The 16,720-nt window shown below is 42.4% G+C and overlaps 1 protein-coding gene across 1 annotated transcript; it reads left to right on the forward strand.

The window, feature by feature from the left end:
• Window positions 1-2,899: 2,899 nt before the first annotated feature.
• On the forward strand, window positions 2,900-5,643 carry LOC102501906 (fibroblast growth factor-binding protein 1). Its single transcript, XM_006144888.3, has 2 exons — window positions 2,900-3,002; window positions 4,639-5,643. The coding sequence occupies exon 2, from the start codon at window positions 4,659-4,661 to the stop codon at window positions 5,355-5,357; it is 699 nt and encodes a 232-aa protein (XP_006144950.1). The 5' UTR covers window positions 2,900-3,002; window positions 4,639-4,658; the 3' UTR covers window positions 5,358-5,643.
• Window positions 5,644-16,720: the final 11,077 nt, after the last annotated feature.

Consider the following 16,720-nt stretch of genomic DNA (forward strand, 5'->3'; position numbering starts at 1 on the left):
AAGATTTTATACAAAAATTCATGGAAAGTGAGGTGAGAAAACACAATAAAGTTTGTACTTTATAGAAGTGCATCTCTCCATTTGCTTAATATATGAACAATGAATGTCCATTTTCAAATAATACAACTTGCCCCATAACAAAATAAAACTGTTCTGGCTTTGCTTTTATTTATACATCAGCCCAAGTAAAACATTTAATAAGCACCCCAAAATGAGGTAATGTTATCATCATCACACCATAGATAAACAAATGGAAGTTTAGAAAGGTTAAGTGGTTTAGGCAGCATCACATAGCTAAACAAAGGCTGTCACCAGGATTCCACTTGGTCATTCTGACCAGAATGATCTTCCTTCATGTTACCTGAAAGTAAACAAAGGACTTCTACATCAAGAATATCCTCTTTCCTAGCCTCCAAGGGCCCTTGAAATCCTCTGCCTATACAGTCACTTCAGAGGGCTGAGTTGAAAGAGGGACTCAGAAATGAAAATAGTGTCAGAAAATTTAGTCACCTTGGGATCAGCAGATGGCATAATGGACTACCATGTAGCTGACTGCAGTTCAAGTCCCAGACCCAGCGACTTAAAACTCACTCTGGGTATGTGTGTGCATGTACCTGAGATCCCAAGAGGAGAATAGAGAAAGGATTGCAACATGGCCATCCTCCCAGGGGATGATTTCTCACTTTCTGTCTCTCTGTCTCTGTCTCTCCAGTGAGTACACATAAACTATAGTGAAAATCTCCCAAAGAAAGAAAATTTAGTCATCTGTTCATCAGGTATTATTGAGATTAGCAGATGAGAGAAGATAAGACCATGGATGCAGAATCTGAAGCTAAGTTTAGTTATTCCACCCTTCTTAGCTCTGTGACCTTGAACAAGCTGTTGAACAATTATTGATATCTCCATTTTTAAAATAGGAAGAATTATTGCATACCATATATTGGAGTGGATGCGAAGAGGAATAGGGAGTTCGGTTAGGTAGAATGGGCTCCACTTACTGTTTGGAAATGATGATCAGTATAGTATTGTTACCTTAGTCCCCTCTCCCCCAGATATCACTGCGGGGCTAGTCACTTCATTAAAGAGGGTCTTTGAAAGAAGAAAAGTACTAGAAGAGGAGAAAAAGACAAAACAAAAAAATGGAAAAAAGAAAAAAGAAATCACTTTGCAGAAAATTAAATTGAGTGAAAAATCCTGAGTAGGGGAAGAAGAGAGAAATAAACATGATAAAGGCACAAGGAAGGCAGAAAAGCTATTAAAAAAGAAAAGAGAGAGAGAAAAAAAAAACATTGGAAGGGACAGAGTAGAGCAAGAGGGGACTGCTTGCCTACCTGGCTAACATGGGGGTCTGGAATGGGGGTCCCTGGCTGGGGGAGGGCGTCACAGCCCTGAGGTGAACCCAGAGGCCCAATGCAGGCTAAAGTGAAGATGCCTGGCTGCTTTCCATCCTGAGTTGTGTGTTGATCTTAACAGAGACAAACTCTTAAGCTTGCCACAGTCCCGATGACTCTCTATGACCTACTCTAGAACCAAAAGTCAGTTGCCATTTATTATTACACTTTTATTAATTTCTGTATAACTGGGGTTTAAAAAAATAAGATTTTATACAAAAATTCATGGAAAGTGAGGTGAGAAAACACAATAAAGTTTGTACTTTATAGAAGTGCATCTCTCCATTTGCTTAATATATGAACAATGAATGTCCATTTTCAAATAATACAACTTGCCCCATAACAAAATAAAACTGTTCTGGCTTTGCTTTTATTTATACATCAGCCCAAGTAAAACATTTAATAAGCACCCCAAAATGAGGTAATGTTATCATCATCACACCATAGATAAACAAATGGAAGTTTAGAAAGGTTAAGTGGTTTAGGCAGCATCACATAGCTAAACAAAGGCTGTCACCAGGATTCCACTTGGTCATTCTGACCAGAATGATCTTCCTTCATGTTACCTGAAAGTAAACAAAGGACTTCTACATCAAGAATATCCTCTTTCCTAGCCTCCAAGGGCCCTTGAAATCCTCTGCCTATACAGTCACTTCAGAGGGCTGAGTTGAAAGAGGGACTCAGAAATGAAAATAGTGTCAGAAAATTTAGTCACCTTGGGATCAGCAGATGGCATAATGGACTACCATGTAGCTGACTGCAGTTCAAGTCCCAGACCCAGCGACTTAAAACTCACTCTGGGTATGTGTGTGCATGTACCTGAGATCCCAAGAGGAGAATAGAGAAAGGATTGCAACATGGCCATCCTCCCAGGGGATGATTTCTCACTTTCTGTCTCTCTGTCTCTGTCTCTCCAGTGAGTACACATAAACTATAGTGAAAATCTCCCAAAGAAAGAAAATTTAGTCATCTGTTCATCAGGTATTATTGAGATTAGCAGATGAGAGAAGATAAGACCATGGATGCAGAATCTGAAGCTAAGTTTAGTTATTCCACCCTTCTTAGCTCTGTGACCTTGAACAAGCTGTTGAACAATTATTGATATCTCCATTTTTAAAATAGGAAGAATTATTGCATACCATATATTGGAGTGGATGCGAAGAGGAATAGGGAGTTCGGTTAGGTAGAATGGGCTCCACTTACTGTTTGGAAATGATGATCAGTATAGTATTGTTACCTTAGTCCCCTCTCCCCCAGATATCACTGCGGGGCTAGTCACTTCATTAAAGAGGGTCTTTGTGAGGCTGAGCTGTTCCTCCTATCCTGGCTGCTGAGTCAAAAGGGAAGGGCTTGCAGAAGCAGGTCTAATGGTACATGTGTAACCTCCCTTCTTCCTGAATTGCAGCCAGCACTTTCCCTGGCTCCCTCTGAGGGGCGTGGCTGGGAGGAATGTGAATAAAACTTGACTGGTATGTATGTTGTAAAAACCTATTCTGTTTGGGCTCCTATATAAATAGCTTACCCTACCTTGATCTGCTGCTGAGGCTGCTGTAAACCTGCAGGGTCACTCTAGCATCTGGGATCGTGTTGGATCTGCAAACTTGGAACAAGGTAAGAGCCCCACTTTCTTAAGGGCTTTCTATCCTGCTCCCACATTTTGCTCCATCCAAAGATGTTTGTTAATGGATCCTGTTCGGGAGAATAAACCCCGGTGCTGTGGGAAAGAACTAGGTCTTCACTTGACATCTTAGCCTGAAGTCTCACTCTTCCTTGCCTTAGCCCACAAATCTGTGACTGTCTTTCCCTTTCTTAGTCTTACAGCATGACCAAACTTCTGGGGTAGGAATGAGAACAGGGTTTTCTGAGACTTCCCTTTCATTTGAAAATTGGATAATATTTTTTTAAATGAAACACAGCTGAATCATCTTATCACTATAAACTGTGACCAACAAAACTGTCATAGTTCATAGTTGTTTCTATTATTTCTTCCCAGTATTTTCTGAATGGCAGAGTAATGATGAAAAAAAGTGATCAAGGAGTCGTGGTAGAAAGGGAAAAAAACATAAGGTCTGGCTGCCTTGCCTACTCTGAGATTGAGCTATTTATTTACTTAAGACTTAACAGTCACAGGTGTTACCTGGGGGCAATCCCACATGGATTAAAAAGTGAGACTCAAATGCTGTCTCTATGCTTAACACACAGTGGCAACTAGAAGTTCATTTCTCTTCTCCTTACATGGTAGTTTTAAAGAATTGTTTACCTTGAGAAAGCAATTTGGTTTGATGTGGCATTGAATGTCACCCTGTTTTAAATTATTTCTTTTTAAAAAGCATTAATTAAGACCTTCTGTGTGCCCAGTACTATGCTACCACAGGACTCATGAAGTGAGTTAGGCGTGATCTTTTCCTCTAACCTTGTAGTCTAAATTCACCCCCTCCACCCTGCTTCACTTCACCTCTTCAAATCAGATAACCTCTCCACCTTCATGCCTTTCCTGAAGTTCTCATTTCCTTCCAAAATTCTCTCCCCACCCTCACAACCCCACCCACCTCAGTGTAGCAAAATCTCTGCATGTTTAATATTTGGGTTGCACCATCTTTCATGACACTTCTATGACTCTTACCATGGCCTTTCTCATTTTGTGGTCATCTGTGTCCATGTAGAATTGAGAGATGGAAATCCAGCACATTGGAGCTGGAAGGATTTGATCATTAGTTCATCCAATACCTTGATTTCCAGGTAAATGAATGGAATCCCAGAGGGCAAGTGTCTCATCCAAAATGAAGTTAGGGACAGAGATGAGACAGTCTTCTTGGTCAATGCTGTTTAAATCCCCTCAAGTAGTAGCCCCTGAGCTCTTGAAGACTAGTGGCTTTCTCATTCAGCTTGGTATGTTTAGTATCTAGTCTAGTACATAGCATATAGTAGATGCTCATTAAATGCTTGTTGAATGAGTGAATGAGAGTGATGAGTGAGCAAATGCAGGAATGAGTTGAGTGAAAAACGAATAAATGTTAATGAGAGTAGTAAAGGAAAGGATGAGGAGTGGCAGTTTTGTGACACTCAAGACTCAGTCAAGTGGAACTGTGAGTAGACAGGCTACTTGTCTAGTGATTCCAGGAGCCAGAAAGGATGCTTGTCTACTCATAAAGCAAGCAGGCATGTGTCAGTGGGAGTGAGGCCAACCTGCAGTCCTACAAAGCTGAACCACTGCCCAGTAGTGACTCACCTGGCTTTTGTCTAATAGGTGCCCGCCCGGTTGAAGCCATGAGGATCCACAGCCTCACCCTGTTCTCCTTCCTGCTCCTGGCTGCTCAGGTGCTTCTGGTGGAGGGCAAAAAGAAAGCAAAAAATGGACATCACAGCAGAGAGACATCAAGGCAGAGGGACACTGAGGGCAAACCCCAAATTAAACAGAGAAACCAGACATCCAAGTCCATGACCAAAGGCAGCTTTGTCACCAAAGACCAAGCTAGCTGCAGATGGGCCATGGCTGAGCAGGAAGAGGGTACCATTCTAAAGGTCCAATGCTCCCGAACAGACAATGAGTTTTCTTGTGACTTTGCTGGGAATGCAACTTCATGTCTAGAGTTCAATGAAGATAAGGTCTATTGGAAACAAATTGCCCGAAATCTGCGCAAATTGAAGAACATCTGCGGGTCCTCCAAGAGTGTCCTGAAGTCCAGGGTGTGTAGAAAAAAGTTTCCAGAGTCCAATCTCAAGCTGGTGAGCTCCACTCTCTTCAGCAACATAAAGCCTGTCAAAGAGGAGGCAGGGCATGCCAAGGTCAAAGAGGAAACCCACTCTGGCCCAGCAGTGACAGACAACAAGGCCATCAAAGATCCTGAGTGTTTGGAGGATCCAGATGTAGCAAACCAGAGAAAAATTGCCCTGGAGTTCTGTGGAGAGTCCTGGAGTTCCATCTGCAGATTCTTCCTCTCCATGGTACAGGACAAATCATGCTAATGAGGACAAAATAGAATAGAGTCTGTTAAGAGGTGTCTTGCCATACATTAGCCCATCTGTATGCCATAAATCTCTCCAAATTCCTTATAAGATATGAACCTTTTGTGCTATGGGAGTACAGTGGAATATTTCAATAGATTTTGTAAATTTTGTTGCTGTGTTTTAGAATTTGCTTTATTTTTACTTCTTTGGATGTGATTATCAGGGACTATACACCTCATTGTTTGGTTCCTTGACCCACAAAACTATATATGAGTAGTGAAGGCCTGTCTTTGATCTGAACAAACCAGAGTAATTATTTCAGTGCAATGCACTCTCTGCTGAATTAACAAAGGTAATAAAGCTCTGGTGTTTTCAGAAATATATTCAGCCATTGTTTGGTTTCTTATCTCAGGTTCCAAATAAACTTACAACCCATTACAAACATGCCTCATACCAATGGGTAAGATATGTAAGGAACAAATTCCTGCTCCACCCATCGCAAGTCATCCCCTAACGTGATCCACACCAGAATATCTATCTTTATGGTTTTACGCATTAGTCTGTGATGTTTAAAAGTTATTGAAGTATAATAAATAGGATCCGTTTTCAAGTGGGATACCTTACATGTGGTCTAATTAAGCCACTTGTCAGGGACTCACAGAGAGTAGGAGTGGCAGAATTGCAAACCTGCAGCTGAGTCCAGAGATTTGAGGAGCCCCCTCCACTGCATCAAGTCAGGGCTATCCATTCCCAGCCTTTGATAATCTCTCAGAGAGATCTGATTAAAGCACAGTGCCCTGTGACAAGGGTTGCAATGGGAGGAAGAAAAAGCTACATGGACAGCTAGAGAAAGGAGGTGAAAACTGCTAGAAGATCTGGAGTTGAGCTCACAGAGAAAATGATAGTGGAGCTGGATTTTAGAAAGAGTATCCTTAGGAATAAAATAGGGTAAAGAGGAGCCATTTTAGGTATATGACAGAATAAGTGATAGTAAAGAGATCTGGAAGTTCCAGAAACTGGAAGAGGTCAGATGGTTGAGCTGGCTGAGATGCAGGTATGAGATTGCTAGCAGTCATTCACACTAGTGTGCAAATGAACTGAACATGTTTTAATTCAAGAATTAGGGTGTGGGGAGATGAACTGCTCACAAACAGGAAAAGGTTAGGAGTGACACTTCTAAAGACATTGCTTTTTAGCATTACTGATAGTAGCAGGGAGGAATGCAGATGGCATGTAAGAACAGCCTTTTATACTCACCAGCCTGCCAGGATATACACTGAAGGTTGTCAGTAGACAATTCACAGTGCAATGTCCTCAGATGACATTTGGGTAGCATCACCAATATTGTCAAAACTAACGTTGATCTCTCACTTGCTAGTATCAGGCACTGTGCTGAGCTCTTGCTATGTATAATGCATGAATTACTTATCCATTCACTCACTTGTCCATTCTACATGACTTATGAAGCACTGACACCTGCAGGCTGCATTTCAGGTGCAGGAGATACAGCAGTACTCAGATGGATGCTCTCTGCCCTCTCAGAACTTACCACTGGGGAAAGTGATGAACAATTCACAATTTATAAGAGTTAGAGAGAAAAAGTAAAGCAAGGAAAGGGGATAAAAGTGAAAGAAGGCAGCTATTTTCAGATGAGGTGATCGGGGTAGGTCCCTCTGTGGAAGTTACTTTTGAGCCTAAGCTTCAATGGGGGAATCAAGCAGGTGACTCTCCCAGGTAACAAAATTCAAAATAGAGGAATCTGTCATGTAGTGTAATTATAATTAATTCATTTATTTATTCCTGTAGGATCCCATTATATGCCAGCCACTCTTCTACAGACAGGAAATAGTAGCAATGTAAATAGGAAAACATTCCTTTCTTCAAGGCACTTGCATTCCATGACTGGGGTGTTTGGCATGTCCATGTAATATCAGTGATTGTGACATCACTGTAGGGTAGGCGCAGGGCCCAACTGGTGCACCTACCACCAACTGCAGGAGAATTGAACCAACATCTCACACCTTATTTAAGCTCTTTCTAGCCATGACAAGAGAAGGTCATTTTACCTTAAGGTCCACGTAGATCAGTCCTGTATCCCCCTAACCCTTTTATACAACTCCACTAGACATGACCCTATGATGGAAGAAGACTGGTAAACTCTTCCAGGGGTTACTAAATAGTAACCTAATGTGGTCTGGGTTGGTATAAAACATTGGAAAGTCAATCCGAAGCCTAGTGAGGTCCTTTCCAGCCGTAAGATTGTTGGTCCTCATAGCTCACTGGAGACCTTTGGCAGAGCTGGGAGAGTTTTGCCTTCTCACATGGTGGAATCAGCTGGACCTGGGCTGCAGGTTTGTCTCTCCAGATGGTTGACCAGAGTCTGGACAAAATATTTCACCCTCTGACTACCAGTCAGCTCTGCTGGACATGGAATAATGAGACCCACTTATAAGAATGAAAAGATTCACTTATTGATTTTTTTAAAGAAGTTTTTGCCTTGGGACCAGCAGATGGTGTAATGGTTATGTCGCTGGACTCCCACAAGGCCAACCACGACTTAAGTCCTGGACCTAGCAGCTTAAAACTCAGGCCAGGCACAGGTGTATGTGTGTGCATAACCAAAATCCCAAGAGGAGAAAGAATTTGCGTGTGACCATCTCCCCTGTGGAGTAATTTCTTGCTTTCTGTCTCTCTGTCTCTCTAAAGATCACACATGTCCTGTAGCAAAAACTCCCTCTAATAACAAAAAAAGAACTTTTTGCCTTAGGTCATGTGTGCTCTGGAGAGAGCGACAGAGACAGAGACAGAGACAGTGAGAAGAAAAGTGAGAAATCACCCCCACAGGAGGAATGGCCACACTATAATCCCTTCTTCTGGGATATTGGGCACGCATGCACATGTGCCAGGCGGGATTTTCATTTTTTTCTTTTAAGAATTATTTAACTTTATTTATTTATTTATTTATTTATTTATTTATTTTAATTTGTCCAGAAAGGGACAGAGTGAGAGAGAGAGAGGGAGAGAAACAGTAAAAAAGCAAGCCACCAAATCTGGGACTTGAATCATGATTAGCCATGAGGGAGTCCAGTGCCTTTAGCCACCATGCCACCTGCCGGCCAGGCATGATTTTCAAGCAATTGGTCCAAGACTCAAACTGTGGTCGGCCATGTGGGAGTCCAGCGAGGTAACTGCTATGGTGGACTCTCTGGTTGATGTTTCTTTTCTTTCTTTTTTCTTTTGTTTAGAGAGAAAGATTTTTGTTAGAGGACATATGTACTTGCCAGAGAGACAGAGACAGAAAGTGAGAAATCGCCTCCCGGGGGGACAGCCATGCCGTAATCCCTTCTCTTCCATTCTCCTCTTGGGATTTTGGGCACGTATGTACGCTTGCACACGCCAATGTGAGTTTTAAGCTGCCGGATCTGGGATGCAAACCAGCGTCAACTATATGGGAGTCCAGTGATATAACCATTTTGCCATCTGCTGTTCCCCTGTGGTTGATGTCTCTTAAGCACCTGTTATTACTCCACCATTTATATAGTAGGTTCAACGCAAATGGTCATGTAAAGTCCTCAGCACAAGACTGGATTAGGAAGTGAGGTCAAAACTTTCCCTGTGAAAACTTTAATTGTGAAAATTTTTGTTTTGTTTAGCTTTGTTGTTTAATTTTGTTTTTTTGGTGGTACAGTAAGTGACCAGGAACTACTGCAGTTGACCACCTGCTATGTGCTAATAATTTTTATCCTATTCTTTCATTTAATCTTTCTAAAATCTCTGTTTGGTAGAAGTTCTCATCCTTGTTTTCTAGGCATGAGAACTAAGGTTGAAAAATTCACCAGCATCATGAAGCCATTATTGGCATAACCTGTAATGAGAATCCCTGGTCTTGAGGTTTTCAAGTCCTTGTGAAAACTACATCGAAGTTCATGACTTTCCTTCTTTATTGAGAGAAGTGTGATATTTTTAGTCTTTGGATACGGGCCAAAGAAGTGAAGAGGATACATTAAACCCTTCCACATGTGGATCCCCTTCCATGCCCTTACAAAGAAAAAGTTCTAGGAGTTACCGCTTTCACTTGTGCTCCACCTTCCATCACAGTCACATCCTAAGGAGACATTTTAAGAACACAGTAAAACATTAATAAATAAATACATCACAGACTTTACATTGGCTTCTGTCCAACACAGCCTTACACATTTTCTCTATGAAAACCTTCTATACATAAAGTAGAGGAGCCACCTTTTAGAGTGTGCGCATGCACATGTGTGGTCTTTATGATTTGACTTTCTTGGATAGCAAGAGATGAGAAGTTTTCAGGTAGGTGAGAGATACTGAAGATTGCTTTGTCTGCATTCCCTAAAGCTGCTGAAAAGTGGGAATGTCTCTTCCCTTATTAAAAAATTACATCTTAGCAGAGGGAGGGCCTCTTCTTTCTGACACCCCTGGCTCTGTGTGGTAATTGCAGTCACACCAGTACCAACTTGAATTGCTGGAACCCTTAGTATCTTACCTGGCTTTCTTCCCATCCATCTCTTTCCCCAACCTCCCTCCAAAATTGTTTTTGGCAGAACAAGCAAAGACTATCAGTGTGTTTGGGTTAAAAGCTCCCACGCAAATATGAGGCCAGCCATCCTCTGATGTGTTGGTTTTCATAATGTCTTAACTACCATGTTCACCTTGAAATGTCTCACTCAGAAAGTTTATGCAACATTGTGCAAGAAAATATTTATTAGGTTCCTTCTAAAAGAGAAGTCAGAAAAGATGGGGAGAGGGATTCTAAGGAAAGTCTTGTTTTGGGATCTAGAGAGTTTGAGATGGGTTAACCAAGGTAGTTGGAAATGTGTGTAAATAACCCAATGGAGAAGAAATCTATCTCATTTATTGCCAGAGCCCCAACACCTAGCTCAAGGCCCAGTACATAGTAGATCATCCATAACAATTGGTTGAATTAATTAAAGAAAAGAATAGAAATCATGGCAAGAACAAAGATTAACAAAAGAAAGAAAGAAAAAGAAAGAGAGAAAGAAAAAGAAAGAAAGAAAGAAAGAAAGAAAGAAAGAAAGAAAGAAAGAAAAAGAAAGAGAGAAAGAAAAAGAAAGAAAGAAAGAAAGAAAGAAAGAAGAGAGAGAGAGAAAAAGAGAGAAAGAAAATCATGTTTGGGTTTTAGTTGTGTGACCTGGCACAAGTTATTTCATTTTATGTGGTCCACTTGTAAAATGGATCTGGGAGTAAGTGTCTAATAGAAATTATACATAATTAAAGTCTAAATCATGGTCCTCGTAAACATGGGTTAATATTAAGAGTTTATTATAATTGAATGAACAAATAGATTAGCTGAGAGTGGTGGTAAGAACAAAATTTTCTAGGAAAGCTACAAAAGATTCAAGAGAGGCCATGCTGAGAGCCTTGCCTGTGAAATGGAGCCTGGCTGGCCCCAAGTACCTCCCACAACCACTCTCTACCTACGGACCCTAGGAACCCCACAGTCATGCTCTGAAGCATCTCTGAAGTCAATCCTCTTTCCTTGATGTCAGATGAAGGTGGAGACAAAGCTGGCTCCCGTGAGCAGTCTTTCAGACATTTTAATCCACCTTCCAGACCCCACAGCTGTTTCCTCCTCATCTTCTTCACCTCTACCTTGAGTGCTCTGGACTCAGTCCACCTGGCACCTGGTTTATACCTTCTGGAATTGTTTTATGGAACACATACACATGGCAACTCTCACATTTGTGTCTCTAGCCAGACCTCTCTCCCAGCCTCCAGCTGCTTCCTCAGCCATCACCACTCAGATGACCATAATAGCTTAACCACCACATGTGCAAAAAGCACTCCTAATCTTCCCCAAAGTTCTGCTTCTCCCATGTTTTTTCCCAACTCAGTTCACAGTAATGCCATTCTTCTGACTGCCCAGATCAAAATCCTTCAGGAGTCATATTTGCCTCTTCTCAAGCTTTATGTCCAATTCCTACATGTCCTAAACATTTCTGCCTTTATGCTACATTCTCTTTGTCACCTAATCATCACTAATCTGGTCTAAGCCCCAGTCCCTCTTACCTGATTATTGCAATAGTGTTCTGTTGGGTCTCCCCCTGCTTCTGGTTTTGCAGGGAGTCTTGCAGTCTTCTCTAGCACAGTGACCTTCCAAAGCCCACACTGATAACCTTATTTCTTTGTTAGGAACTTTTAAGTAGTCCATTGTCTCCCTCAGAATAAACACCCCAAATTCTTGCAATGCCTCACAAAGCCTTGTGTAGCCAGGCTCCCCACTACTTTCTGACCTTACCTCCTATGACATAACTCCTTGCTGCTTGATTCCAGCAAAACAGGCCTTCTTGCTGCTCCTGAAACTCACCTAGTACTGTCCTTCCTCAGGCTTTTGGCACTTGATCTCCCCTTTACATGGAGAGCTCCCTTATTTTTTTTGGTATTTCTGCCCATATGTCACCTTGGTCCCTAATTCTGCTTTTTTCCCCCCATATCACTGAATATCATTTGATATACCCAGTTCAATTACTTGATTTTTTTGTCTCCTACTAGAATATAAGTTTCTCCAAAGCAAAGACTTTATTTTGCCACTGCTATTTCTCTAGCACTTGGAAAAATACCTGTATCTCAAAACATATTTTTTTCTAATTTTATTTTATTTTATAATTTCTTATTTAGATTAAGTTGTCATACAGCTTTATCATGTACAATGTGGTTTTTCTTTTTTAATAATTATTTATTTAATTCAATTTGTTACTATAATTAGTATTATTATTTTAATTTGAGCAGAGAGAGAAAGGGAAAGCAAGATAGCAAGCCACTAGGTTGGGCACTTGAACCACAATAGGCCATATGGGAATCCAGCACCCCTAACCACTACGCCACCTGCTGGCCCCCACAATATGGTTTTTCAAAGTATTCATGTACATAATCATCAAATCAAGGATATTACCATGCACGTTGTTTTCAAAAGACCTTACATTCTTGTGTTTGTTAGATGTCTTTTTCCTGAGCCCTTCTTACCCACTTATTCATCTCCCATGTGGTCTCTGGTATTGTACTCTCTACTATTACGTCTTTGAATCTTTCAATTTCTGCCATAGAATGCAGATGTTTGGTAAATATCATGCAGAGATATACATTTTAAATCTTTTTTAAAAAAACCAACTTGACACAAGAGCATGTTTCAATGTCAGACAGTCCGTGACTCCAATTCCTGTTCTAGCAATGTTATTGAGGTTAAGTTGCTTACTCTTTAAGTATCTATTTCCTTATGTGGAAAATAGCATTGAAAAACCTCTTCATTACAAATTAAGCAAGTCAAGAGATATAAAATATGGCACTCTACTTAGAACCTAGTTGGTCAAAAATTTGCTGCTTGTTTCTTGTTCAATATCATGCTCTCCAAAGAGCATGATGCTGCCTTTTTTCTAGTTCCATGACAAAGACAGAAAGGTTTGTATCCCTCCCAGGTTGTGTGCATTTAATTATGTGGACTCAGTCTTCATGATTAGAGAGAGATATTTACTTTTAGGAAGATGTATTGAAAAGATGAATTAAATGAATCCTATTGCCAAGAAAATGAAAAAGATATAGTCAGCAGAAGGGGAGCAGGAAAGGGTGAGGGGCTGCAAGGCAGTTGGGCAGACAATTGGAAGGCAATTGGCCTTCAATCAGAGGGTCTAAGGGCTGAGCCAGCTGCTTTCCCTGGAGGCAAGGAGCAAAGGGCTCTGGCCTGGCTTTCTAGGGGTTGTGCCAGTTCTACATGGAAGGCTCAGACTTCCTGTTAAACACTCAGCATTTCCCTCAGAAACTGTAGTGGCAGGTACAACATAGCTGTGTAGTAGCAGGCAGGTGTCACAAGGACAAGAGCAAGGGATGTGGAAACAGAGCTTTGGATTTGGATCCTGCATCTGCTGCTTACTAGCTGTGTAACCCTGGGCAGTTTCCTTAACATTTCTGAGAGTCAACTTCTTTCATTCAACAAGTGTTATTGGGCACCTACCATGTGCTGGCAACAAAATATAGCATGATAAGCAACAAGAACAGCCAGTGTTTACTGAGAAGGTCCTGTAGGTCAGACACTGTTCTATACATGTGTATTATCTCATTGAATCCCCACAACCACCCCTTGCAGAAACACTGCCCTTATCCCTAAGAAACCTAAGCTGAGGAAGTTAAGAAAGTCATCCTAAGTCATAGTATATGAAAGGTGGAAGTCTAAGTATTCTGGCCCCAGCATCTGTGCTTTTACCAGTACAGGACTTCCAAGAAGCTGAAAACACCAACATAAACGTGGAACTGAGATACAAGTAATGCTGGGAGGAGACATGGTACCATCAGAAAAGAGCATAATGTGTCATTGAGGAGAGAGAATGTGATCACAAGGTCAAAGTTGGGTGGGAAGGTTACTTGCACAAACCAAAAGTATGAGGACAATGACCCCAGAAAAGCTGTAACAAGAACTTTCTCAACAGTCACAATTGTTTTGCTTGTCCTCTGACTCTATGACCCACCTTCACAACCTGCACAAGGAGGTGTCACCTCAGGGTGGAGGGTCCTAGATGCTCTGGAGACCTTCTTGTGAGTAGAGTGAATGCTCATGACTGCTCTTAGGTGCTCAGTGAAACCTCTGACAGAAGTTAGGACACCACTGCCATGGGCCTCTTGTGAACAGAAATACAACCTGTCTAGCTTCCCACTCTATTCTTAGGTTTTAGCACACTAGCCTGGCACTTGGCAATTCCTTGGTAAGCCTCAGGGATTACAGTAAAGGTTCTCCACCTTGGCAATGTTGACAGTTTGGGCCAATAATTCTTTTTTTTTTGGAGAGGTTTTTGCTATAGGGCGCGTGCGCTCACCAGACAGACAGAGACATAGAGAGAGAAAGCGAGAAATCACCCCCCAGGGGGGATGGTCATGCCGCAATCCCTTCTCCTCCATTCTCCTCTCGGGATCTTGGGCACGCACGCACACACGCCCAGCGTGAGTTTTAAGCCACCGGGTCCGGGACGCGAACCGTGGTTGACTACGTGGGAGTCCAGCGACATAGCCATTATGCCAACTGCTGGTTCCCGGGCCAATAATTCTTTGAAATAATGGACTGTCTCACGTGTCTTAGGGTGACAGGCAGTATCCCTGGCCTCTATTCTCAGATGCCTATAGCACCCTTCCCCCAATTGGGACAATCAGAGATCTCTCCAGAAGCTGTGTAGTAGCAGGCAGGTGTCACAAGGACAAGAGCAAGGGATGTGGAAACAGAGCTTTGGATTTGGATCCTGCATCTGCTGCTTACTAGCTGTGTAACCCTGGGCAGTTTCCTTAACATTTCTGAGAGTCAACTTCTTTCATTCAACAAGTGTTATTGGGCACCTACCATGTGCTGGCAACAAAATATAGCATGATAAGCAACAAGAACAGCCAGTGTTTACTGAGAAGGTCCTGTAGGTCAGACACTGTTCTATACATGTGTATTATCTCATTGAATCCCCACAACCACCCCTTGCAGAAACACTGCCCTTATCCCTAAGAAACCTAAGCTGAGGAAGTTAAGAAAGTCATCCTAAGTCATAGTATATGAAAGGTGGAAGTCTAAGTATTCTGGCCCCAGCATCTGTGCTTTTACCAGTACAGGACTTCCAAGAAGCTGAAAACACCAACATAAACGTGGAACTGAGATACAAGTAATGCTGGGAGGAGACATGGTACCATCAGAAAAGAGCATAATGTGTCATTGAGGAGAGAGAATGTGATCACAAGGTCAAAGTTGGGTGGGAAGGTTACTTGCACAAACCAAAAGTATGAGGACAATGACCCCAGAAAAGCTGTAACAAGAACTTTCTCAACAGTCACAATTGTTTTGCTTGTCCTCTGACTCTATGACCCACCTTCACAACCTGCACAAGGAGGTGTCACCTCAGGGTGGAGGGTCCTAGATGCTCTGGAGACCTTCTTGTGAGTAGAGTGAATGCTCATGACTGCTCTTAGGTGCTCAGTGAAACCTCTGACAGAAGTTAGGACACCACTGCCATGGGCCTCTTGTGAACAGAAATACAACCTGTCTAGCTTCCCACTCTATTCTTAGGTTTTAGCACACTAGCCTGGCACTTGGCAATTCCTTGGTAAGCCTCAGGGATTACAGTAAAGGTTCTCCACCTTGGCAATGTTGACAGTTTGGGCCAATAATTCTTTTTTTTTTGGAGAGGTTTTTGCTATAGGGCGCGTGCGCTCACCAGACAGACAGAGACATAGAGAGAGAAAGCGAGAAATCACCCCCCAGGGGGGATGGTCATGCCGCAATCCCTTCTCCTCCATTCTCCTCTCGGGATCTTGGGCACGCACGCACACACGCCCAGCGTGAGTTTTAAGCCACCGGGTCCGGGACGCGAACCGTGGTTGACTACGTGGGAGTCCAGCGACATAGCCATTATGCCAACTGCTGGTTCCCGGGCCAATAATTCTTTGAAATAATGGACTGTCTCACGTGTCTTAGGGTGACAGGCAGTATCCCTGGCCTCTATTCTCAGATGCCTATAGCACCCTTCCCCCAATTGGGACAATCAGAGATCTCTCCAGAAGCTATAAAACATTCCCAGGATCAATATCACTCCCACCCCCGCTGTCCCCTTTGAGAGCAAGTGGACCATGGGAAAGCTGTAGCACACTCTCAGTTCAAAGTCACGTAGGCTACTTCAACACTGTGTTCTCCTGGGAATGGGGAGAGAGCATAAAGACGTGAATGCTGCAGACAACTCCACCACCATCGTGTGCAATGAAAACATGTCACAGTTAGGGCCAGCAGGCGGTGCGGTGGTTGAGGGCACCAGACTCCCTCATGGCCGACCATGGTTGACACGTCCCGGACCTGGCAGCTTGCTCTCTCACTTTCCCTCTCTCATTTTCTCTTACTCTGTCCCTCTATGGTCAAATAGATAAATAGAGTTAAATAAAATAATTATTTTTAAAAAAATAATTCAGTTTAAAAAATGCCTCAGTGAACAGGAGGTGAAAGGTGAGTTTGCTGCTCCTCAGTATGTCTCTGGTCTTCTAGTGTTTAAAAGTATGCATTTTAGGGCCAGCCAGGTGTGGTAAAAGTGACTGGATCCCACGTGACTGAGTGCACAGTTTGAATGCTGGACCTGGTGGCTTGGAAAATAATCCAGATGCATGTGTGTGAATGTCCAAAATCCCGAGAGGAGAATGGAAGAGAAGGGATTGCAGCATGGCCATTCCCTCCCCCCATTCCCCCCCGGGGATGATTGTTCACTTTCTCACTCTCCTTGTCTCTTTCTGTATCTCTCCAGTGAGTGTATACACCCAATAGCAAAAGCAAAACAAAACATAACAAAAGTATGTGTTTTATTTTTGTTCTCAATGCAAACCAATGACTTTATCCA

This window comes from Tupaia chinensis, unplaced genomic scaffold (assembly GCF_000334495.1).
Source record: "Tupaia chinensis unplaced genomic scaffold, TupChi_1.0 Scaffold000138_1, whole genome shotgun sequence".
NCBI lineage: Eukaryota > Metazoa > Chordata > Mammalia > Scandentia > Tupaiidae > Tupaia > Tupaia belangeri.